This window comes from Orcinus orca, chromosome 3, assembly GCF_937001465.1.
Source record: "Orcinus orca chromosome 3, mOrcOrc1.1, whole genome shotgun sequence".
Taxonomy (NCBI): domain Eukaryota; kingdom Metazoa; phylum Chordata; class Mammalia; order Artiodactyla; family Delphinidae; genus Orcinus; species Orcinus orca.
The window spans coordinates 52,628,811-52,655,723 of NC_064561.1; the positions used below are offsets into that span (position 1 = coordinate 52,628,811).

General features: G+C 41.1%; 2 protein-coding genes across 3 annotated transcripts in view; one reads left to right on the top strand and one right to left on the bottom strand.

Annotated features, from left to right (window-relative positions):
* The window catches only part of MED7 (mediator complex subunit 7), a 358,603-nt gene extending 341,325 nt beyond the window's left edge, over positions 1-17,278 (top strand). The window contains exons 2-3 of one of the 2 annotated variants that reach the window (XM_049707851.1): positions 10,476-10,501; positions 16,316-17,278. In XM_049707851.1, the coding sequence (XP_049563808.1) occupies positions 16,333-17,034 (702 nt within the window). In that variant the 5' untranslated portion in view covers positions 10,476-10,501; positions 16,316-16,332 and the 3' untranslated portion in view covers positions 17,035-17,278. Of the gene's footprint in view, positions 1-10,415; positions 10,502-16,315 lie in introns of those variants that run through there. The other variant, XM_004280986.4, reaches the window with a different exon arrangement.
* SGCD (sarcoglycan delta) overlaps positions 1-26,913 on the bottom strand; it is a 745,702-nt gene that overhangs the window by 167 nt on the left and 718,622 nt on the right. The gene's annotated exons all lie outside the window — the stretch shown is intronic.

Here is a 26,913-nt window from a genome sequence, read left to right on the forward strand (position 1 = left end):
TTCTAAAAATTAAAAAATCATAAATGAGATTATGAAATCTCATTTCATAATGAGATTATGCATTTTTAAATGTCCATTTTAAAAAAGTCTTTCCAATTTAAAAAGAGTTGTAAATAAATTTCATGAGTCCATGAAAATCATTAAATTGTTAACAACAGATGATAACAGTTGGATTAGAGGAAGTGTTGATAACAGTTAACAACACTTGGATTTGAGAAGAATGCCTCTGAGAGCCATGTGTGTTTGTATGAGCCAGGGAGTCATCTGCTAGCCTTGCAATTCTTTGCTCATTCTCTTCTGTGACAACAGGGTCTACTAGGACGGAAGTTGGGTTTCCAGTAAAACTTAGGGACTTTCTCTGCAGAGCAAATGTAAGTGGTAGAGGTGGAGGAGGTGAGAAATAAGATACGGATTCTGGGAGGAGTGGTAGCTTGGGAGGATGAGAGGAAGCCCTTCTCAGTTGATCTGGTGGGTGGCTGGAAAATCCCATCTTGTGATTTCCGATACACAAAGACCAATAGATGGTGGGGATCAATGTGTCCTTGGAGTTAACTCTTGAAGCAGTGGGTCTTGGTAAGAGGAGAGAAAGAGCCATGTTCTCTAAGACCTGAGAGGGATTTGGGGGAAACCTTCTGGAAATGTGAGGAGTTATGGGGTAGAGGAGAGAGATAAAGGGGAGCTCTTTCCAAAGCCCTTGACTCAGAGCCCCAAATTTTCACTATGCCAGAGGCTGAATCAGCCTAGTTAAAACAGCTTAATCTTACGATTCTGTACCCTTGGCTTTACCTTTTGTCTTTCTTATCCTGTATTATGCATTCTCACTCACTCCCAAAGGAGTCCCAAAGGACTTCTTTAACGTGAACCTAGTTAGTCCACTATGCAGGGCGTTAGCTGAGCAGACCCACAGTTTACACAATTTACACCTCCACTGAAGTAAAGTGGAGGTGGGGACTTGCCCACCGCAACGTACCCTGCCTGGCACTTTCTCTGGATTTCCTTTTCTATCTTGACAGTTCATCAAGAGACGCATGCACAGATGCCTACGTATTTCAAAGCAACAGGCATCTTCCTCTGGAGGGAGACATCAATTTGGGTATCAAGTCAGTACACCCTATCAGATAAAGGCCAATATTTTTGACAGCAATATTCATCACCATGGTAGCGATTCTGCAGCTGCAAGTGCAATTAGGCAATGGATGGTTGATTACAAACTAACCAGTGTCCCAAACTTCAAGTCTGGCAACACACATACATACTAGAAAGGGGTTTTTTCCCTGCAGCAAAATAAGGGCATTCACAGGATTGTTGTGATCGACTGGAGTCTTTCAGACACAAGAAAGATGTGCTATGGTGGGAAGAAGCAAGTTGCCTCAAAATATTGAAGGCAGTGTCACGGCTGGCAGAGCAAGCGTGATGTGATGCTGGGGAACACAGCAGGGGCCAGGCCATGCAAGGCTTTGAGGTCCATTTAAAGGATTTTGATTTCTGACCTTGGAGTGATGCAAAGCCATGACATGTTTTAAATAGGGGAGTGGCCTGATCAAATGTGCCCTTTGTGGAGGGTACTGTGGTTTCTGTGAAAAGAAGTATTTGGCTAGGGGGTTGTTAATATGTGACTTTATGTTACTTCCTATCTTTGGCCACGGGATCTATATAATGAGGAGATTGGAGGGTATGTTTTGAAAGACACTGTTCCATTTGAAATATCCACATGGGGTGGACATTTCTTCAACGAAGGACTTGTGGCCCCAGCTGCTGGGGGTGCTTCCCACAGAAAGCCTTCAGCTGGCAGTGAGTTTGGAAATTGCCTGGGTTCCTCACCCGAGGGGCACGGCAAGAAATGATTGATGTGGAGTGTGAAGGTCAGGTCATCGCAGCCCAACACAGACCCTCTCTGAAGGGTCACTCCAGTTCAAGAGTTCAGCTTCTCCCTCTGTGCACTCCTGCTTCTGTCCCTTCCCTTCCAGAGGTGATCCTAGGAGTACTTCTTAATAAACACCCTCCTCACAAAACTCTATCTCAAAATCTGCTTATTGGAGAATACAATCTGTGATACCATGTTAGTGTAATGTGCTGGGGTCACCCCCTCTGACTCAGGTGTCAGTTGGAGGACGATAATAAGGAGGCAAAGGAAAGCAGATTCAGAAGGAAGATAGCTAAATTCTGTGCAAGTCACAAAGACTGGCGTCTGCATGGGGTAAAGAAGCCTATAGGAACTTGAACACATGAAATCTGTTTCTGTCCTTTGGAGGCCCCATGTTCTAAGAGAAGCTCATTCTGGACCCCAAGCAGGTGGAACCAAGTGGGTAAAGACTTTCTCAGATAACTGCAGAGAAGCAGCATGTGGGCTTGCAATGGGTTGGACCAGTGTATCTGCAACCCCTAGGACGGTAGTTGGCATTTAGTAGATGAGCAATAAAAATGATGAGTCATCGCATTTATTAGAAAATGAATGCATCATTAAGCTCTAAAAACCTGTCTAAGTGTGTGTTGCCACCCATGCCTTCAGGAAAATAATTCCAATCTTTGAATGACAGAGTTCCATGGAAGGACCTCTCCTTTTTAAATGGTGGTATGTGAACTGCTAACCCTGTCTTTATTTAAAATTGTAATATTTTGTCCATCATGGACTTTTTGCCTTAACTGTTGTTTTTTAAATATTGAGTTTATTTATCTTGCTTACTGAGGTTTTCTCCCCCTCCTTAATTTTGCATCTGAGGCAAGTGCCTCACATACCTTACCTTGGTCCCAGCCCTGAAGTGATTCTGAAAGCAAGCAGCTCATATCTGTACACAACTGCCATTCAGGAAACTTGAAAATTTTCTCATTTCTTTTGATTGTGTTCAATACCCATCTTTCCACATGTTTTTTTTGTTTTTTGTTTTTGTTTTTTTTTTGCCACACTGCGTGGCTTGCGGGGATCTCAGTTCCCTGACCAAGGAGTTGAACCTGGGCCACGGCAGTGAAAGCCTGGAATTCCAACCACTAGGCCACCACAGAACTCCCCATCAATACCCATCTTTCAGCAAAAATATATTCAGCACTGGCTATGTGTGAGGCAATGCTAGGAATTGTCAGAGCTGATGCACAGATAAGTTAGGAAGCTAGCTATAGCCACAGAAAGAAAGCAGGTGTGTAATTACAACTTAAGGCAGAGAAGGGCTGGAAGTGTAGAAAAGAGGCTACGAGTGGGTATGGAGGTAATTTTTATTTGGGTGAACTTGGAGAAACTTTTTGAAGAAGGTCACGTTTGAGATGGACGTTAAAAGGGTTGGATACAACCCAGATCTTTTGGGGAGTGTTTAGAAAATAAATCAAGCAGTCGATAAAATGGAAAGATGTTGTGATGATTCAAAAACACGTATGATAGTGGCACAGCTATATAATGTAAATGTAGACTTTAATGACAGTAATAGTGTCGACGAAAATTCAATTAACTATGAAGTTAAGAAGAAAAAAAGGGAATTTAATTTGAGCCAAACTGAGGATTGTAACCCGGGGAAGCAGCTTCTCAGAAAGTTCTGAGAACCGTTCCACCTGTTAGAGGTCGAAGGCAGTCACATACATTTTTGAGACAAAGGATCATACATCAAAATGACATACAGATATTTTACATAAAATTCATCAGGGATACATGATCCAGGTAAACACATACAAAGTGAACAGCAAGTCACCATGACCCCCTACAGAGCTGGGAAAGAACACTATTCTTCTTTTTTTTTTTTTTTTTGGTACACGGGCATCTCACTGTTGTGGCCTCTCCCGTTGCGGAGCACAGGCTCCGGACGCGCAGGCTAAGCGGCCATGGCTCACGGGCCCAGCCGCTCCGCGGCATGTGGGATCTTCCCGGACCGGGGCACAAACCCGTGTTCCCTGCATCGGCAGAAGGACTCCCAACCACTGCGCCACCAGGGAAGCCCAAGAACACTATTCTTTTAAGAAGTTACATTGCTAGCGTCAGAAGAAAGAAAAAATTTGATGTTTATGGCTGAGCAGGCACCCGCATCTTTGAGGAGATCTGGTCAGTGTGTAATGCAGATGCATACTGCACATTAGGGAGGGAGAAGCCCCAAACAAATACAGAGAGAAAATTTTATGTTTAATTTTTTTTGTCCTGCCTTAAAAATACATTTTATTTCATTGGGAGGTACAACAAATAAATTAAAAGGGCTTACCTGCCTTTTTTTTTGCAGGATTCTACATCCTTTTAAAGTTCTTCAGCCTGCAAGAGATAACTGACATTGTTTCTCAGTGGGACTCATATGCAGGGAACGCATCTTTCTGTTATAAAACTAAGTGTAAACTGGGGTTAGTTCCCCAATGCCAGGGTTACTGCTGCCGCCTGCTGCTACAGAAAGGTGTAGCAGGCAAAGCGAACTACGGACATCCTCCTGGCCCATCTGCTGCACACAGGTCTGGTTGTTGAGATTATTATTAGTGATAAGGTCATTAGTACCCATGAGACAACAGCAACAGTGAAAACAGTGATTAGGAATCAAAACTACACAGCAGACTGCAGAGAACAGTGCATTAGAGATGATTCTCACTCAAAGTGCATTGTTTAAACAATATAGATGAGCTGATAAGTCTTTTGACAGGAATAAGCAGAGGCTGGAGATGAACGATTTAATTAGCTAGCTTCCATTGTTTTTCTGTCTGGGCTTTTTAACAAGCAGAGACACAATGTAATTTACTAATAAGAGTTCAGAGATTATTATTTATGAAGCTGTCTACCAATGACAAACATAGTAAGACCAAAAAAATCAATAGGGTAAATGTGCTGGAACATTTGGACTTTTGCATGCTAAAAAAAATCTTCTAGAAGAAAACACAAGGGAAAAAATCTTTGTGACCTTGGATAGGACACAAAAAGCATGACCCATAAAAAAGAAACAATTTATAACTAGGACTTCATCAAAACTAAAAAGCTCTGCTCTTTGAAAGACACTGATAAGAAAATGAAAAGATTAGCCACAGCTTGCAAGAAAATTAAATATAAATAACAAAACACATATCTGATAAGGGACTTTTGTCCTGTGTGTGTATGTGTGTGTGTGTGTGTGTGTGTGTGTGTGTGTGTGTGTGCTCTTACAACTCAACAGTAAAAAAAACAAACAAGCCAATTAAAAAATGGGCAAAAACTTTGAACAGAGAGTTCACCAAGAAAAGATATGTGGGCTTCTCTGGTGGCGCAGTGGTTGAGAGTCCGCCTGCCGATGCAGGGGACACGGGTTTGTGCCCCGGTCCGGGAAGATCCCACATGCCACGGAGAGGCTGGGCCCGTGAGCCATGGTCGCTGAGCCTGCGCATCTGGGGCCTGTGCTCCACAACGGGAGAGGCCACAACAGTGAGAGGCCCGCGTACCGCCAAAAAAAAAAAAAAAAAAGCAAAGATATGTATGGCAAATAAGTACAAAAAAGATACTCAACACTAGAGAAATGCAAATTGAAACCACTACATAGCCATTATAATCGCAAAAAGGAAAATTGCAGAGGAGGGTACAGAGCAACTGCAACTCTTACAGTTTGCTGGTAGAAATGAAAAATGATATAGCCTCTTTAGAAAACTGCTTGACACTTTCTTATGTAGTGAAACATATACCTATTATAAGGACTTGCAATCCCTTTGCAGTGACTCGAAAAAAAAAAATGAAAATCTTATGTCCATAAAGGATATGTATCTGAATGTTTATAGGACTGGAAACAGCTGAAATGTCCATCAACTGGTGAATAAATAAATGAATTATGGTGCATCCATACAATGGAATCCTCCTTCAGTGTAAAAAGGAACAAACTATTAATACACACAACAATGCTGATGGACCTCAAAACTTTTATGCTAAGTGAAAGAAGCCAGACACAAAAGTCTACATACGGCACGATTCCATTTATATGACATTCTGGAAAAGGCAAAACTATGTAAACAGAAATCAGATCAGTGGTTACCAAGGGGTAGGGGTGAGGGCGGGGATTGAATACTAAGGGGGCACAAAAGGAATTGCTTGGGGTGAGGCAAATATTCTACATCTTAATTCTGGTGGTGGTGGTTAGATGACAGTATATATTAATCAAAACTCACTGAACTGTTCACTTGAGGTTAATTTTACTGTATGTAACCTATACCTCAATAAACCTAACCTTAAAAAATCGACAAGGTGGAGAAAAAGTGTGACTATTTCTGCTTGCCACTTAGGATCAAGTGATAAAAATGATGTTCTCTATAATGTGCCAAGCTCCTAAAACAGGCAAGATGCTAGTTATCATGTACTCCTGCCTGTTACTGCCCCCTCATCTCCTCCCACTCTCCCTTTGCTCGTTAGTTGTGGAGCACACAGGCTCCCTTCCTGTCTCTCTAACTCAGGAGGACCATGGCAGCCTCAGACTCTTTGCACTAGCTGTCTCCAAGATATTTGCACAGTCGACTCCTTCTCATCACTCATGTCTTAGCTCCAAAGACAGCTCCTAGAAGAGGCTACCTTGATCACCTTCTAGAAAGAAGCTACCTGCCAACCCACCTAGCTACCGCATTATTTTGTATTATTTTTCTCCCGATAGCCCTTATCACTATTTGAAATTCTTATTTGCTTGCATGTTGTTGTCTGTGTCTCTCCATTAGAAGGCAAGGCTTTTGTCTGTCATTTTTACCATCTAGGGCAGTCTTTGGCACAGCAGATGCAATAAAGATTTGTTGAATAGATGTAGTCCTTGTTAAACTAGAGAAGACATCTTTTTTTTTTTTGGCCACGCCACGCAGCACATGGGATGTAGAATCTTAGTTCCTCAACCAGGGATCAAACCTGTGCTCCCTGCAGTGGAAGCGTGGAGTCTTAACCACTGGACTCCCAGAGAAGTCCCTAGGGAAGGCATCTTTAAGGAATAAACTTCCTATTCAGATTCCGGAAGTATAGCCACCTAAACAAATGTTTATTATACACCATATTTTCACTAGTCCCTCCCATGATGTGAATTTCATACCATTATTCATTTGTAGTTTATTGTAAAGAACACTAGACTGAGAGTCAAGGGTCCCAAATTCTAGCCTTGATCCTGCCACTAACTAAAACACTGAAAATTTGGGTCCAAAATTCCATTTCTAGAAATTTATATCAAGGAGAAAATTACAAACATATACACGTGCACCAGGAGCCAGGATGCTCATCCAATGTATTCACAATAGCAAAGTTGGGAAGAAGATAATGTCACACAATGGTTTTGGCTAAATATACCCTGGTTTATCCATCAATGTCACACTGTGAATTCATTTGAAAATGATGATTATTCAGTATTTATTTTGCTACTTATTCAATAGATGTACATGGCGTACTTGCCAATTTCAGGTACTGTTCTAGGTGCTGAGGATGTAGCAGTGAATGAAACAAAGGCCCTCTTTTCATGAATCTTGTATTTTAATGGGGAAGAAAGACAATGAAAATAAATCAACTACATAATATGATATCAGATGATAACACGTTCTATGAAGGAAGGATAATGCATAGCAAGGGGATTGGGGACATTCCCCAAGAGAATGACTGGGGCATGCCACTTGATATAGAGTGACCACAGAAGACCTCTCTGACAAGGTCACATTTGACCAGAGACCTGTGTGAAGTGAGGAGGTGAGGCATGTGAATATCTGTGGAAACAGAGTTCCAGGCAAATGCAATGGGTCTAAGGCAGCAGTAGGCTTGAAAATTTCGAGGGAAAGAAATCCTGTAGCTGGAGAAGACTGAGCATGGAAAAAAATGGTAGGAAATATTATTATTGGAGAAGTAGCTAAGGACTAGATTTTGTAGTGCCTTATATAGGCCATGGTGAGGACATTAGATTTTATTATAAATGTGATGGAAAACCTTGGAGAACTTTGAATAGAGTGGTTAGATTTTTTTTTTAATTGGGGTATAGTTGCTTTACAGTATTGTGTAAGTTTCTGCTGTACAGTGAAGTGAATCAGCTATATGTATACATGTATCACCTTTTTTTTGGATTTCCTTCCCATTTATGTCACCACAGAGCATTGAGTAGAGTTCCCTGTGCTGTAGGTTCTCATTAGTTATCTATTTTACACATAGTAGTGTGTATATGTCGATCCCAATCTCCCAATTCATCCCACCCCACCTTTCCCTCCATGGTGTCCATACTTTTGTTCTCTACGTCTGTGTCTCTACTTCTGCTTTGCGAATAGGTTCATCTGTACCATTTTTCTAGATTCCACATATATGCGTTATTATACGATATTTGTTCTTCTCTTTCTGACTTACTTCACTCTCTATGACAGTCTCTAGGTCCATCCACGTCTCTACAAATTACCCTGAGTAATATTGCATTCTATATATGTACCACATCTTCTTTATCCATTCATCTGTCAGTGGACATTTAGGTTGCTTCCATGTCCTGGCTATTGTAAATAGTGCTGCAATGAACATTGGGGTGCATGTGTGTTTTTGAATTATGGTTTTCTCAGGGTATATGCCCAGGAGTGGGATTGCTGGGTCATATGGTGATTCTATTTTTAGTTTTTTAAGGAACCTCCATAGTGTTCTCCGTAGTGGCTTTATCAATTTGCCTTCCCACCAACAGTGTAAGAGGGTTCCCTTTTCTCCACACCCTCTCCAGCATATTCTGTTTGTAGATTTTTTTGATGATGGCCATTCTGACCAGTGTGAGGTTATACCGCACTGTAGTTTTCATTTGCATTTCTCTAATAATTAGTGATGTTGAGCATCTTTTCAAGTGCTTCTTGGCCATCTGTATGTCTTCTTTGGAGAAATGTCTATTTAGGTCTCCCACCCCTTTTTTGACTGGGTTGTTCAGATCTGTCTTATATTTTAAGACAGTGTGGTAAATAGGCTAAGGAAGGACAAAAGTGGAAGCAAGGAAACTAGCCTATTTCATAAATCCAGGGGAGATTATGGTGGCATGGACTAGGACTGAGGCAGTGGAGATGGTGAAAATTAATTATATTTAGGACTTTTACTTATTCCCAAATAGAAGTAATACAAAAGGCCGGTATGGTAGTTTTGAATGGAGTACGAGAGAAAGAAGAGTAAAGGTGAACCTTTAGATTTGAGCCTTTGCAATTGAATAAAGATGTGGGATAAGAGGGTCTGAATGCAAAGGAGAGGGTGTTTCCAGGGCCTGGATAGCATCTGGGTATTATCACCTGGATGACATACCACTAAGAACTGATAACTGAGTCCTGGGGCAATTCAAAAGATCAAATGTGCCAAATGCTGCTGAGAGTAGAATAAGATGAGTACTAAGAATGCCCACTGGAGGTCACAGTGTATGTCACATTGGTCTCAGTGAAGGGAGAAAAGCCTGATTGGGGTATGCTCAAGAGTGAACAGATTTCTTCAACAAATAAACTGATGGTGGGGGGTGGGGATTGAGGTGGAGGAAGGAAACTATAGATTAAAGGATAATTAAATGATACATCATCCAGTTACAAAGGGGTGGACGTTATCGGATCCTCAGATAATTGGTATACAAATACTGACTTGATTTTGATGGTATTAAATACTTATTAATTTATTTTAAAATGAGACGATGGTTCTCTGGTTCCACAAACAAACAAAACGAGTCCTTACTTTTTAGAAATGCTTGATGAACTGAAATAATGTCTATCGGTAGATAATTGTTGAAGTTGGGCGATGAATACACTATTCTCTCTACTTTCCTGTATGTTTGGGAAGTCTCCGTAATTAGTTTAAAAAAAATCAAATAATCTTAAAGAGTTAAAGTTGAGAACGTTTATCAGAATAACAACCTTATTTTTGTAAGCGCAACATGCTCTTGGAAGATTCCCATAAATTTAGAAATGTGTAACATTTCTTACGAAAATAACCTCCAAAAGAATTAAGTGTACTTTTTTTTTTACACTTGTAATTTGTTGCCTGGAAATAGAATCTGAATTCGTAAATGAAAATAAAAGTGAATAGATGGTAAAAAAAAAAATGCAAAGTAAGAATATATTATTGATTCTCAATCATGTTCACAAGTATTTCCAGCTTACAAAATACTTAAACAGCGTATAGAGTCCAACCTCATATTTTTTAATGTTATTTTTGACAGTGGGGCTACAGTCGATATCATTTCTAAAAATATCTGCTTACTGTATTGTCTAACGTTTACGTAAGACGTATGGATGCCTCAATTTTAAGCGTTGAAAAAAAAAAAGAAAAAGAAAGGAACGAGCTACCAGCTGCTGCTTTTATTGATACAAAGTACAGAAATCCTCCGCGGCTGCAAAAGCCGCAGCCGCAGCCAAATTGCCAGAAGGCGGCAGGTTGCTCGGGGTCGGTGAGGGGGTGGGGGTTGGGGAGGGGGGCGTGCGCAGGCGCAATAGCAGGCCATCGGTCAGAGGCGGGCCTAGAGCCTCGGTTAAAGGACAGCTATTTCAGCCAATCAAGGGACAGCGTCAGAGGCTTCTTCCTGGAAGAGGAGGTTGGAAGTTGGGTCTCGGCGGTGGTGGAGAAGGCAGCTAGTGTAAACCCGGGGCTGAGGTGAGTGGGCGGCGACGGTTTGGTGCTCCGTTCAGTGTGCATTTCTTCTTCCGGACCCCGCGACTTCCTCCGGGCGGGCTGGGAATGGGGGAGGCCTGGTGCAGCGTACGCTCGCCCGCTTTCCTTTCCCGCGTCGCTCGGGGAGCGCGGCCTCCCCGCTGCTCGCTGAGCCCCGGGGTGAACCTCTCGGCGGAAGGTGCTTTCCTTGCGGCGGGCTGTGGGCTTCCTTCGAGTGGGGAGGCCGAGCCCGGCCGAAGGTTGGCAGACCTCAGTTCTAGTCTCTCGCGGCTGGTTTGCTAAGGTGGGTGGCCTCGGCGAGTCCTTTGGCCTCTCCAGCCTTACGGGATAACCAGCCTTGCTCTTCCTCCTCAGGGAGCAGTCCTGAAATCAGAAGAATTAATGGGAGGCGGGGAAGGAGGTAGATGCCAAGCCTAATCATTAGATCATCTGGCGAGGTTTTAAAAACAACATACCAGCGGCCCCATTCACAGTAGACAAAACGAGTCAAAAGTCTGGGGATGGGACCCTAGAATACCTTTCTTTTTTTGGTGAAATACCGCAGAACGGAACAAACACTAGAAGGTGGATCTTGAGTCTGATAACCGGCTATGATGCCTGGCGCTTGTTTTACTAAAAACCTCCATCGCCTTTGACAAGTTTAGTCTAGAGAAGTGATAGGGAGATAAACAGGATTTCTGTAATACGTCAGTTTCCTTTTGTACTGTTAGATGCTTCATAGTTTACTGATTTAAGGGAACTTGTACTGTGTACAAGAACCAAGGTTAAGAATTCCTGCAGTGCCATTTACTAGCCTTTTGATCTGGTTGCAGACACTTCCCCTTGGTGAGACAGACTTGGGATCCTCATCTCTAAAATGAAATGGAAAATACTACTTAACTCATAGAATTGGTTTGAAGATTAAGAGAGGATGTGAAACAATGGTACCTGTCACTTACTTGCCCTTTGGGGATTGGCAGCTAAAGTAGAGGATTACACATGGTGCTGGGAGGCACAAAACTGGGCTTCCAATCTAAAAAGGCTTGAGTGGGGTGAAACCTGGGCTGTCTGAAATTTATTTTGAAGTACCAGATCATTGCTAATTCTCTGATTTTGGTAATTATGTGGTTATAAGAGAACATTCTTATTTGGGGGATACCCACTGAAGTATTTGCGGGTGCAGAGATGAGAGACCAATAAGGCAAATGAGGGAAAATGTTAACATTTGGAGAGTCTGAGTGAAGAATATGGAATATTCTTTATACTATTCATACAGCTTTTCTATAAGTCTGAATTCATGTTTTTGGAAGTTTTAAAAAGTTGATTATAACTATTTGCAACTCGTGTGTTGTAAATAAATGAAATGGTACACAGTATTTATAACCCTCCATCCCATGCACTTTCACCCCTTTTTTCTTAATGGCTGTGTTGTGTGTATATATAGACGCTTTATCCAGCCCTCATATTGATGAAATTATGGGCTGTTTCCAGCTTTTCCTGCTCTTTTCAAACAATGCTGTGTTACACATCCTTAAACACACTTTTGAGTACTTGTACCAATATTTTTGTAAGATAAATTTCTAGAAATAGAATTGTTGGGTCACACAACATTGTTGATCAACTATACTCCAGTATAAAATAAAAATTGAAAAAAAAGAATTGTTGGGTCAAAGAATATCAGCATTAAAAGTTTTGATACTGTCAGGTCAAATTCCAAATAAACATATTCGTTTCCTTTCCTGTCATTTGTGTCTGAGGATTCCCCATATTCTCTTGGCGGTACTGGCCTGCCACCTGAGAGTGTTATGTGGCGGCTGTCATGGTGGCTTCTGTGAGAGCTGCGGGGAATGGATGCTCTCCACCGCAGTAGGCTTCCCTGCAGGGCCAGAGGAGCTAAGAGCCTGCTTCTAAAATTGGGATGGCCACTCTGAAGAAACTGAGAGGAAGGAGAGTGTGACCTGTGCTGGAATCCAGGGCCTGCCACATAGAAGGTGTTCTAACATTTGTCAGATGATGGAGTATGTGAAATCTTGATAGTCTGTTAGATGAAAAGAATCCTTTTTAAAATTTGCTTTTAACAGTGTGTTTGTCTGAATATTTTCCTGCCTTTATTCAGCATTTGCATTTTTCTCATCATCTTTTGCCTATTTTTCTATTATTTTTTTTAAAATATATAGGTTTAAAAAAAAACTCTTTCAGTGGATCTTTATTGAGGATTTAGCACCTTCTAGGCATTGTTTAAGGTGCTGGAGGTAGAGTTGTGAGTAAGACAGGCAACTGCTGAAGTCATAGTGCTTTTCTTGTGGGGATGGAATCAGAAAATATGTTTTTAAAAAATCAAAATTAAATTTCTAATATTTGCCCTTGTTAGCTTGCAGGCATTCTTCTCCCAGAAAAATGGGATTGTCTTTTAATTTTGCTTATGATATATTTTCCTATATGGAATTTTTAGATTTATCTTTGGTAGTCAGATCTGTTGGTCTTTTGTAGTAACCTTAAAACATGTAGTTAGCTATTTGTCTGTTTTCCTTTATAGATTGTGAGCAACGCAAGGATGGAGGCCATGTTTATCCTTGAAAGATAGTATGATGTAGTGTTTGAGATCTTTAGGCTCTGGCTCCTTCCTTTACTCTGTGACTTTACGCAAGTGGATCAACTTTTGTGAGCCACGGTGATGGTGATCTCATCTCTGAAATGGAAAGAGCACCTTTCTTTTCTCAGATTTCTCGCAACCATGAGAAAAGTATTTAGCACAGTGTCTGGCACATACTATGTACTCAAGTGTTATCTGTCATTATAATCATCATTGCCATATATTAGACAAACAGTAAATATTTGAAAGAGTAAATAAACATTAAAGATGTTTATACCTACTTCCAAATTCCCATTGATTTGAAGCCTTCTTGAAATGAATGGAGCTACCAACAAATACTAGAAGACAATATGCTAGGATATAAGGGAGAAGGAATGTGGTATGAGAATTAGGCTGGCTATTATATAGAAGAACTGTAGTGAAATCAAAAAGATCCCTGGGAAGCCATTGTATTCCAGGTAAGAGGGAATGGTGTCTTGATCAGAACTGATGAACTTGAGATAGTGAGATAGTGAAGTTTTGGGACTTGATAAATTTGGCAGTGATGGTGAGGAGAGGAGATTGGTAAAAAAGGAGAATTAAGATAACCGTTAGGTTTCTGGCTTGAAATACTAGGTGGATAATGGGGACATTTTACTGAAACAGGAAAGAGTAGAAGCTATGAGAGGAACAGGTTTCGGGTATGTGTATTTATGGTAGATGGACTCAAAAGAACTTTCTTTTTTTTTTTTTTAAGTTTGAATGCCCTGTGAGACATCCAGGAGCAGCCCAGATGCAGTCTGGACTGGAGATAAAAAGTCAAGAGTCAAGAAAAGAAAGACAAATACTATATCACTTATATGTGGAATCTAAAAATAATACAAACGAATCTATGTACAAAACAGACTCACAGACAGAAAACAAACTTATGGTTGCCAAAGGGGAGAGGGAGAGAGAGAGGGGCAAATTAGGAGTATGGGATTAACGGACAAACTACTATACATAAAATAGGTAAGCAACAAGGATTTACTGTATAGCACAGGGAATTATATTCAATATCTTGTAATAACCTATAATGGAATATAATCTGAAAAAAATAACTGAATCACTTTTCTGTACACCTGAAACTAACACAATATTGTAAATCAAGTATACTTAAATTAAAAAAAAAGTCAAGAGTCATAAATATAGACCAGGGTTTCTCCACTTCGGCACAATCTGTTGACATTTTGGGCTGGATAATTCTTTGTTGCTGTGCATTGTATGTTTATAGCATCCCCAGCCTTTACTCAATAGAAGTCAGTAGCACCCCCTCCCTGGTTGTGCCAACTAAAGGTGTCTCCAGACCTTGCATATATCTTCTGGTTGGCAAAATGACACCTGGTTGAGAACCACGGATAGAAATGGTATTAAAAGCTATGGAATTGACTGAGATCATCCCAGGGAGAACATAAAACAGAGGCCTAAAACTAGTGGCCAGCAGACCACAAAGATTGTTGGAGATAAATATTTTTTGACCTCACAGTATTTGACAATTTCTGCAATTAATTGCCAGTATTTTTAAAAATTAAGAAATTTCACATAAAAATCTGGATTTTTTTTGCCCTTGAAAAGTCAAGACCAAGGAACAATGAATCTCCATTCGCACATGAATGCTAGTGGCTGGAGGCTTTGAGGTCTGGCTTGGAGATGCTCAGTTCTCCTTCGCTCTTTATGTTGCCTGCCTTTTCCCTTTGGGTTTTGAGTTTGTGAGTCTCTGAGGCATGGCAGCATTAAAATTTGGCTAGAGAAGGAGGGGCAGTAAAGGAGACTGAGAGGCAGCGGCCAGTGTGGTAGGAGGAAGACGTAAATGTAGCATCACAAGCTGAGGGAGAAGGGGAGTGTGTTGAAAAGGAAGAAAATGCTGCTGAGAGATTAAGATCAGCTTAGAAAAATGTCCATTGGATTTGGTCACGTGGTGGTTGTTGATGGCTGTGATGAGCAGTTTTTGTGGAGGTAGGAGGTTGACGCCAGATCGGATAGTGACAAAAATGAATATGCAGAAGGCTAGTAAAGCAGTGAAGTGTGGGTTGATAGAGTAACTCATCATGCCCATGGCCACTGACAGACTGATTCTCAGCAGCAGCCAGTTCACTGCTGTGGGTTGGTGGAAACTCAGGGCTGTCCCACAGCTGCCCTTATTACCTCACAAATTCCAAGTATAAAACTGCCTCCAGTATATTACTTGCTATCTCTCATGTTGGATGGTGTTATGTTATATCTTGAAAATCTGGTAAGATCCATCTAAGTGAGCACTCGGGATATTCTCATTTTATGATATACCTAAGCTTCAAATGGAGTAGATGGAGGTTATTGTGGCTATTGAAGGTATAGTTGAATTTGAAATTTCTGTAGTAGATGGAGAAAAGTTAATGAGTCTATAAAAAATTGTAGAGTGTATTGTAGGCAAAAAGGGAATGGAATTGGATCACAGAAGCTCAGATGATGTGCGTTTGTCTGGAATATAGTAATTTTAATTTTGTCAGAGTGTTCCTTAGTTATAAGTGTTTGCTGTTGGAGATCAATCTATAATATAAAACGAGTGATTGTAACGTGAGATGGGAAGACAGCATGTGTAGTTTGGCTGTAGGGAGGGTAGAGAAGTGAGGCATAACTGGTGAGGGGTGTGGAATCCAGATGATTTAATTTATAGATGAAAATACAGTTGATCCTTGAACAACTGGGAGGTTAGGGGCGCCCACCCTCTGTGCAGTTGAAAATCTGAGTATAACTTAGAGTTGACCTTTCGTATCTGCAGTTCCTTCATATTTGTGGTTCTGCATCTGAGGGTTCAACCAACCATGGATCTTGTAGTACTCTAGTATTTACTATTGAAAAAAATCCACGTGTAAGTGGACCCGTGCAAGTTCAAACCTGTGTTGCTCAGGGGTCAAGTGTATACTACAGTATACTTTTTGTGCCAATGAAAGTATTAAGTAGAGCAGGAAAAATACGATGATTGAGTATATATTGCTAATTAGCAAAGGATGCAGCCTTTCCCTGTTGTAAATGTTAGTTTTAGAGACCAGGGAGATCATTTTGTCCTGGGTGCCAAACTGCCAGGGGAGAAAAAGTAAAATGTTCTGTCATTAGTCGCTGAATGTGACAGGTTTGTTTTGTAGCTCCACTCTCAATCTTTGGTCTATTTCTGTGTGTGTGTGTGATTTTTTTTTTCTTATTTTTTGTCTGATGGTCCATTTCTGTAGGTTCTCGATCTTCCACAATGGGTGAGCCACAGCAAGTAAGCGCCCTCCCACCCCCTCCGATGCAGTACATCAAGGAGTATACAGATGAAAATATTCAGGAAGGCCTCGCTCCCAAGCCTCCACCTCCAATAAAGGACAGTTACATGATGTTCGGCAACCAGTTCCAGTGTGATGACCTTATCATCCGCCCTTTAGAAAGTCAGGGTATCGAACGGCTTCATCCTATGCAGTTTGATCACAAGAAAGAACTGAGAAAACTCAATATGTCTATCCTTATTAATTTCTTAGACCTCTTAGATATCTTGATAAGGAGCCCTGGGAGTATAAAACGAGAAGAGAAGCTAGAAGATCTTAAGCTGCTTTTTGTACATGTGCATCATCTCATAAATGAATACCGACCCCACCAAGCAAGAGAGACCTTGAGAGTCATGATGGAGGTGCAGAAACGTCAACGCCTTGAGACAGCTGAGAGATTTCAGAAGCATCTGGAACGAGTCATTGAGATGATTCAGAATTGCTTGGCTTCTTTGCCTGATGATTTGCCCCATTCGGAAGCAGGGCTGAGAGTAAAAACTGAACCAATGGATGCTGATGATAGCAACAATTGTGCTGGACAGGATGAACAACAAGGAGAAAATTCAGGTCATAGGAGAGATCAGATTATAGAGAAAGATGCTGCTTTGTGTGTCCTAATTGACGAAATGAATGAAAGACCGTGAAGGATGTTTCTTTTTCTTCTTTTTTTTTTCCGTTTCAGTAAATAGCATATATATTAGTTAATTCACTTTTAGAGCACCTCAAAAGAGAGAGCACTAGAAGTCTTGCAAGCAGCTTGACTCTCCAACTGTCTCAATTGTTAGATGTCACAGGCAGTTTATGTCATTTCACTTTATGGCAAGCCTAGGTAAATGAGTACACCTACATTAAGAGTAATCACCTTAATAAAAGCAGTGTTTGCCTCTATTGTGTGGAACATCCCTGTTTTCGGAGTTGCAGTAAACTTTGAAGATATCCTCCGTAATAGTAGGTTTTCATCCCTGAAAAGTAGATTTGTCATTGCTTTAAGAATGATAGATAATAAAGGATATCAAACTTTATAAATATGAAATTATGAAATCCTTAGATTTATTTCACTTAAAAATTTGGTTAATCTCTAAAAAAGAATAGTGTAACATGTTAAAAGAGAGGAACCCTGGAGAGTTATAAAACAGCAGTTTATTTTTCCTCTGGGCTGCTCCTGCAACAGTCTGTCTCAGCCTCTTGTCCCTATCCTGGATGGGTCCCAGAGCTTTTTTACAGTCACTAAGAAGTCCTTTGATCACTTTTAGTCACATTCATTTTAATAATTAAAATGTCTGTGTAATTACCTATACATTTCCTAAACTCAGACTTGCTTAAGGCTGGAAGCCTGCCCTGGGAAGGGGCTTTGGTGGCAGAGACTGCTGGATGTCCACCAGAGATTCTTGCTCGCCTGAGATATGCTGCCCTGCTAGGGACTATGTTCCCCCCATTCTTCTTGCATCTCTGTGAGGCCATGTAACTGAGTTCTTACCAGTGGAATGTGGTGTAAAAATCCAGGCCTGCCCCATAAAAATTTCTCTTCTTATCTGCTGGTTTGATGGTCACACCCAGGAAAACTTTGGAAGCCACTTGAAGATGGCAAAAGTTCAATCATTTCGGGTCCTTGAAAGCCTGAAGACTAGGCCCTCCTTTCATTAACTCCACCCTCTCCCAGTCCCCATCCCCACCCCCACTGATGTGACTTCACCACGTGAATAAGAAGTCAACCTGTTTTGAGCACTGAGATTTCATTTCTGCACCTTCTCTTTTCTGTTCTCCAGCCTCTCTTCCGGCAAAATCTTGATGGAGAGTCTGCCTTGTATCTGAGGGTGGCTGCCAGCCTTTCTCTTAATAAAGGCCAGTGGTTCTCAAAGCGTAGTCCTGGACCAGCAGCATTGCTATCACTTGGGGACTGGTTAGAAATGCAAGTTCTCAGGTGCACCCCAGACATCTTAAATCGAACTCTAGGGGTGGGGCTCAACAAACTGTGGTTTAAAGAGCCCTCAGGTGATTCCCATGCAGGCTCAAGATTGAGAATCACTGATAATGGTAAGGCCTTTTGCCAGATAAGCTGGCAAAGTCCAGTTTAAAGTGGCCACAGGCCAGTTCTATATGTGAAACATTCATGCATCCTTTTCTTTAAAAATCTGGGGAGTGTAGGCTGTTTCCAAGTAGACAACCCCTCTGTTAGGCACTTAGTTGGCAAGTCTCATTTGTTTTTTCAATCTTTTTACAACCTTGAGGAGGGTGCTGGGCTAAGAGGTACAAAACCAATTTTTGGCTGCCTTACAATTCGTTGCATGGAAAAAACTAACTGAATCACATCATCACATCCTTAAGAGAGTCACGACATCATTTGTATATAATGTGTGTTTGTTGGAGAGAAGGATTAAGAGATTAAAATTTCACGTGGAATCTTAAATTCTGATCTTGGGAGGACCCGATCTTGTAGGTCTGTGGGTGCGACCTGGCATAAACTCTAAAGAATTCTGACGTGAACTCCTAGTATTATAATGGGTTGAAGGAGCACTAGTGGTCTGGTAGTTGTTACAAATTTCAAAGTTTATATAGAGATTCAGTCTATGAGGATGAAAATACATCTCTGCACACCTGGTCATAATGAATATTCCTGATAGATTGATTCCTCAAAGTGAAATATCTGGAAGAATAACCTGGGCAACTCTTGAGATTACCAGTGCCTGGGCCCCAGACCACTAGGATTCTGGTTTCATTGTTCTGGACTGGGGCCCTGGTATTGGTTTTAAGGAATCTGTAGATGACTCTACTGTGCAGTAGGATAAAGGAGGATTACATTAGTCAGTACTCTCTATTGAACTAGTTTAAGCAAAAGATGAATTTGTTGAAAGGATACTGTGTTACATAAGTTAAACATCCAAACCATGAAGGACTGGGAGGGTTTCTAGGGCAACTGGGACTCAAACCTGATCCAGAACCCTCTGTCTCTCCTCTCTGGCTTTTCTGTTAGCTTCATTCTCTACAAACCAAATTCTTTGATGGTATGGGTGCAGAACATGGCTGCTAACGATTCCCAAGTGTTAGGTCTTTCTATACCACTCTCTGGGAGTTGTCTCTCAAAAACGAAAAAAAAAAAAAGGTGAAAGGCTAATTAACCAGTTCGGAGGGAGGAGTTAGGGGTGGAACACCTGATTCCAACTGGGCCATTCAGCTGGGGGCAGATTCTGTAAGAATCTGACAGACCCCAGCATGTCAGTGTGTGGGGGGAGGAGGTCCACCCCTCCCTTTAAGTTCATTTATTCCTTGCATTCATTTAGTGGATATTGTGTTCCTCTCTATTCCTGATACTGGTTTAGTTGCTGGGGGTATGAGGAGTGGGAAGGAAAATGGAAGAAAGATAAACAGGAAAACAAATAGGTTAATTTTTGAAGGTATAAGTTCTTGCTTTAACCATTCAGCCATTATAACAGAAGAATCTTGCTTCCAATTATATTCCTATTTCCTGCTCAAAATGCCTTGTCCACATTATCTTCTCTTTTCAAGTTATGTTTCTATGTTCACAGTTGTTAAGGGTGTTGGAAGGCCATTTCAACTGTGCTGTGTTGTATCTGAGAGAAAAGACGTGTCCTGGGTCCTGAGGTCACAGGAAACAGCAAGTGCAAGTGTCTCATGAGACAACTAAAAGTTGGCATGATTTGGGAGAAAAGGCTATTATGGCCACAGCATAGGGAGGGAGGAGGTTGGAGCTAGAGAAGCAGATGGAGGTCAGGTTACAGGACTTAAAAGGCCAAGGGAAGGAGTTTGTTATATCCTAAATCTGACGGCAAGTGTTGGAGAGAGAGAAATTTCCCCCTCCATCCCTCTCGAGTTCTTGTGGTTGGACTAATAATAAAATTGACGCAAGACAAATTAACAGGAGAAGAGACATTTTAATTCTTATACAGGGAGGTCTCATAGAAATGGGACCTAAGAAGTAGCCAAAACATATATACTCTTCAGACAAACACTGAATTTCTGAGGAATTGACAGGACAAAGAAACTTAGGTTTTGGGTGCTCAATTAGTGAAGAATCTAAACAATTTGGGCTTGGGGTAGTAAATTAAAGAAGTAACAAGGTTTGTATAGGCTTCTTGGCTGAAATTCCTTCTCCCAGGCAATAAGGGTGTCCTTTTACCTTTACTGCAGGGAGTGCACCTTTCATGGGAGAGGTTTATTTTTTGCTTTGGGGGAAACAGAAAGTGGGGGTCAGAGTGTCCCTCTTGCATTGGCCATTTCTTAGTTCAGTATGCCGTCGTAGCATATTTTGGGGCAGCCTGCTAGCACTTTGTTGGCACTGTTCTAATCACTTTATGTACAAAAAGCCATTTTTATCCTCAAAACAACCCATTGAAATCATTATGATTCTTACACCTATGTTACAGATGAGGAAGCAGAGGCTCAGAGAGGTGTCATTTACCCAAGGTCACCAAGCTAGTGAGTGGCAAAGCCTGGATTGAAACATTCTAGTTTCAAAGACTAAGCACTCAACCTTCATATTCTGTCACCTCTCTACTGCATCATATAGTTAATAAATCATAGGTAATAAGTAATGGAGTCGAGTGGAATCTGATATTTTGACCCTAAAATCCATACTCTTTTTTTTTTTTTTTTTGCGGTACGCGGGCCTCTCACTGTTGTGGCCTCTCCCGTTGCAGAGCACAGGCTCTGGACGCGCAGGCTCAGCGGCCATGGCTCACGTGCCCAGCCGCTCTGCGGTACGTGGGATCTTCCCGGACTGGGGCACGAACCCGTGTCCCCTGCATCGGCAGGTGGACTCTCAACCACTGCGCCATGAGGGAAACCCCTAAAATCCATACTCTTATACACTACATGATACTGGACTGAGGAAGGAGATTTGTAGACAAAGATTATGAGCTCCCTTTGAACATTTTAAAGCATTTTTGTCAGAATTCTGCTGCTATCTTAAGGAGATGCTGTGCGTATAGCACTAAACTTCCTAAAACTCCCTCTTAGTAGATATCACCGCCACTTTATGAAAGTGGGGGTCAGTTTTGTGGTTTGCTCAGGTGGTGTTTCCAGATTAGAATCCAGGTCAGGAGTCAACAAACTTTTTCTGTAAAGAGCCAGTTAGTAAATATTTTAGGCATTATAAGTACTCTTTTATATGGTACAAAGGCAGCCATAGAAAATATGTAAACAAATGAGCACGGCTGTGTTCCAGCTTTAGATATGGACATTGAAACCTGAATTTAAATAATTTTCATGCTATAAAATATTATTATTTTGATTTTTTTCCCAATCATTTAAACATGTTAAAATAATTCTTAGCCTGTGGACTGTACAAAAAACAGGCAGCCAAATGAATTCGGCCAGAGATTCTAATCTAGGTGATTGGCTTCTAAACCCTGGAGTGTTTTCACAAAACCACTTAATAACCACAAAATAAAAATTATAGGTTTGTTCTAGGGCCTAAGTGAGATTATGGCTATAAAGCACTAAGCCTAATTTCTGGTAGTTAGTAAGCTTTCAAAGGTTAACTGGTACCTTCCCTGCTAAGTCTTTTGCATTTGGCATTTAGAATCAAAGATTTAGGAACTGGTTTCAAACTGTAATGTGATGAGTCTAACAGTAAGTGGCAGTCTTACCTCAAGTTTAGAAGCTGCAGCCAGGTGGCAGAGGAGGAGATTAAGGTGGAGAAACTCACAGGTGCTGCTTGTAATACTGAGCTTTTTATTCAACAAGTGAGACTTGCTGCTTGTGTCTGACTGTGGCCTACAAACTCTTTTCTGATGGAGAGAATAGGGTGTAAATTTGTCAAAATAACCAGTACTATGTTGCAAATAAGAGATTTTTGGTTAGAGCTTTTCTCCCAGGACTGCCTGGACAAGACCTGAGGAAGACCTCAGGCACTGTTGGTTAGTTCTGAGTACATGAGGACAGTAAGATGCTTCTCATATCTGCTTAGCACCAAGTTCTGTGAAGCTGCTGGTTCCCTGCCCCTGCTCTAGGTTTGGAGTAAGGGAAGACATTGAAAGGATGGGTGTCAGGTGGGGTGATGTGGCTGGCTAGGAATGCATTGTATCATAACTATAAGGAAAGATGCCTTTGGGGTCTTTATTGATTTTCACAATTATTCAGTCATTCAACAAACCTGAAGATCTATGAATACCATCGTTAAGAGCCATTAAGAATGAGAAATACATTCTATATATAACAGAAGTTGCTGGGTATAGGCTGAGTCCACATTTGTGTCTCTCCATACCCAAATTGGAAAAATATATTAAAAACTATTTTATGGATGAGGAAATTGAGACTCAGAAATGTAACTTGCTACACACTGAGGACACTTGGGCTAGTAAATGGCTGTTAAAACTCAGATTTAAAAGAAAAGAAACAGAAAAAGAGTAATGCGTGGTAGAATTTGGGCTCCTGTGTTTACTAGTAGTTTCGCCTTGGTTTGACCTATTAACCTCCATGACACTCGATTTGCTTAACTATGACAATTATGGACCCATAGTATAGGGTAGGTACCATTTATGTTGGGAATGAAAGAGAAGGCCCATGCTGATTCTTTCTGAAACTTGTTTGTCCCCAGGCAACATACTCAGAATCATCTGTGCAGAAACATCTGATCTGGAAGGGCCGAGGGGGTATCTGAAAGGCTTAAGTGGTTCATAAGCCTGAGGGGTTCTGACTCACTACTACTAAAGGGGAGAGTGGTTAAAAAAAAAAAGAAGCCACAAATAATCAGTAGCAGAAATGAAAAAGGGATATTACTACAGATTTTATAGACAGAAATAATAAAATATTATGAATAACTTTATACCAACAAATTTGAAAATTTAGATAAATTGGACAAATTCTTAAAAAATTACCAAGGTTTAAGAGTAGGAAACTTGAATAGCTTTCTGATGATTAAAAAAAGAAAAAGTTGTCAAAATCTTCTCAGAAAGAAAACTTCAAGTTCAAATAGCTTTGCTGACAAGTTCTACCAAGCACTGTTAGGAAAAAAAAAAAATCTTATACAGACTCAGGGAATAGAAAAAGAGGGAACATTCCCCAGCTCTTTTTATGGGACTGGGATGGTGAGTGAGTACCCTCACTTGTTCAACAAATGTAACTTGTTCAGCAAGTTACAGTTTTGAGTCTCAATTTCCTCATCCATAAAATAGTTTTTAATATATTTTTCCAATTTGAGTATGGAGAGACAGAGAGACACAAATATGGACTCAGCCTATACCCTTCCCTTTGGGAGGTACAAAGGACCCAGAGAGTCAAGATACCCTTTTTTTGGCCATGCCACTCAACACATGGTATCCTAGTTTCCCAACCAGGGATCAAACCCATGACCCCTGCAGTAGAAGTGCAGAGTCTTAACCACTGGACCACCAGGGAAGTCCCAAGATACCCTTGATAAAAGAACTAAGGGGAGGATTTGCCCTGCGTGACATCACCATTTCCTGTAAAGCTGCAATAATTAAAACGATGTATTATACTGACAAGAAAGATAGGAAAATATACTATTGGAACAGACTAGAAAGCCAAAAAATAGATCCATGCCTGTATGATTTTTGAAATATAACAGAGATGGCATTACAAAGTAATGGGAAAATGCTGGAATTTTCAATTGACAAAATACACAAAAATCAATTATGGGAAAATTAAAGGCCAACAGTGAAAGAAAAAACTATAAAGCCTTAAAGCTTTAGGTGAATAGGTGAATATCTTCATAATCTCTGGGTAAGAGAAGTCTTCTTAAATAAAATACAAAAAGTACAACCCACCAAAGAAAAGGCTAGTACATTTTACTACATTTGAATTAAGAAATTGTGTTCAAGAAAACATACCATAAATAAGTGAAAAGCAACGAAGTGGGAGAAAATATGACAGATTAAACCAGCAGAGGACTGGTATCCTGAGTATATAAATTATTCATATACAGCAATAAGAAAAACTGAGAAACCCAACAGAAAAATGGGCAAAAGTCTCAAACATTTGCGCTCCTCCCCTTCCCCAAATCCAAATGGTTCACAAACAAAAGAAGAGGTGCTCATTAACCTTGTTAGCAATGAGGAAAATGCAAAGTAAAGCTGTAGAGAGAGGCCATCATATCCTTTACCAGTTTGGCTAAAAAAAAAAAGTCTGGCAATACTAAGTGTTAAGGAGGATGTGGAATAAGAGAAACTTATACTCTGCTGGTAGTCTTGGAAGCAGGCATTATGTAATAAGGCTCAAAATATGTATACCCTCTGACCCAGTAATTGCACTGTCAGAAATATGCTCCAGAGAAACTCCTATATGTGTCCACCTGAATCCATGTATGAGAATGTCCAGGATGGCATTGTTCATGAAAACTGAAACAGAAGAAGAAATGTTCACCTGGAAATAAACAATTTGAGGCATATCCAGTCCCAGGAAAACTATTCAGTAATAAAAACAACCCACAGGGATACAAAGCAGCATGAATGGATCTCACAAATACACTGTTAAGTAAAAGAAACAAAACACAAAAGCCTATAGACAATTTGATTTCGCTATATGATGTTCAAAAACAAGCAAAATTATATATGTAACTTTAGGATGCATTACCTAGATGGTAAAACTATTAAAAAAAAAAGGAAGCAATTATTGCAAAATTTAGAATAGCGATTGCCTGTAGGACAGGGGGAAGGCTTTGTGATCAGGAAGGGACATGTGGTCTTGGAGTGGGGGTCAGAGGGACTTGAGGAGATAGGCCATGTTTTATTTTTTGTTTTGGGTCCTGGTTACTTGAGTGTTTGCTTTCCAAGTATTGGTAAACTATAAATTTAAGTATGCAATGTTCTGTACATCTGTGCCATTTCCCGTTAAACAGTAGTTTAACCTTAAAACCATATTGTGACATCATCATACACTCATATAGGAAAAAATTAAAAAGTGTGACAGTCCTGATACCGGCAAAGATGTGGGGGGCATCGTAAGAGTTCTTCTTACTGTCAGAATGTAAGCTGGAATAAACACTTTGGAAAACTGCTTAACATTCTCGGGTAAAGCAGATGGCCGTGAGACGAGAGAAATGAGAATGTGCGTCAAGGACAAAGTGGGGAAATAGTAAAATGAAATAAAATAAGAGAGGGACCTCACTGGGATTGATGAGGAGTACCTCCGTCAAACTGAGGATGATTAGCTTCAGTATCTGAACCTGGAGCAAAAAACTAATAAACACAAAGAATTGCCATACAGGAGAACATGCTTGGGATGAGTGACCACTCACAGCTCCCCCACCAGCGTCGCCCTGGAGGAGACAGTGGGACTGCCATTTTCAACACCGATAGGAGTTCCCACAGTGATTCACACATAGCTCAACAGAATTTTCTTGATGGTTTTCACCCTTTTCAGTTTCGTCACTGGGAGCCTCGGGGTAAGTTATTTCACACCCCTCCCATGTCCTCCACTCTGAAAGGTTTGATTACGTGAGCAGGAGCAGCACTGAGCTGGCTCTGGCCTTGGTTTGAGTGTGGCCTCAAGCTTAATCTCTCTGGCACTCATCCAGAGTTATTCAATATAAAGACTCTCTAAAGACACGAGAGCTCCTTGGCATCACCCCAGGGTTGTGAAGAGGGCGTCCTTGTAAGTTAAAAAGCACCGTATTAGCTTCCCTGGTGGCGCAGTGGTTGAGAGTCCGCCTGCCGATACGGGGGACACGGGTTCGTGCCCCAGTCCGGGAAGATCCCACGTGCCACGGAGCGGCTGGGCCCATGAGCCATGGCCGCTGAGCCTGCGCGTCCGGAGCCTGTGCTCCGCAACGGGAGAGGCCGCAACAGTGAGAGGCCCGCGTACAGTAAAAAAAAAAAAAAAAAAAAAAAGCACCGTATTAGTAAAATGTCGTTTTTGTAAGAAAAAGAACCATCCATATTCGGAGGGGCAAGTTTTCTTTCCCCATCTCCCCACCCCTTCCCTTTCTGGGAGCGGGTCTGTACTGGATATTTGCTTCTGCTGCCCAGCAACCATTTCTCCTTGTAAAATGCACCATACTTTTTCTTTGGGGAAACCACCTTTCTCTCACTTTCAGAGCATGAGATTGGGGATGTGACCCAGGGCTCACCCAATTAGTCCTTTCTGAACCTATGGACACAGATTGTTCAGGAATAAGTCTGTAACCCAGCACGGGTGTTTGAGGGGGTGTGCATCTGTGGGCTTGTGTGGGAGTGGCCAAGAGATGTTCTTGGTGTGCAGATACGTGCTCTGCAGGGACAGGAGAAGGACACTGTGTGGAATCTGCAGAAGGTGCCAACGCCAGGACAGCCAGAAACCAGGTCCCTGCTGTCCTCACTGGGGCCACTGAACCAAGTCTTGCCTGAAGCTAGACTTCTCAATAATGTCAGTCAATAAATCTGTAGTTTAAGCTAGTTTGAGTTGGGTTTTCTGTCATCTGCAACATAAGTAAAGTGTAGGGTTTTTGGTGAGAGAAGAAGTCTTTGTTGGCATAAGAACACCAAGATCATGCTGTGAGAGATGGGCAGTAGCAAGGGAGAAATTTATTCATCTTGTAAGTGACCCTGAGAACCTGGAGTTTTCCACAG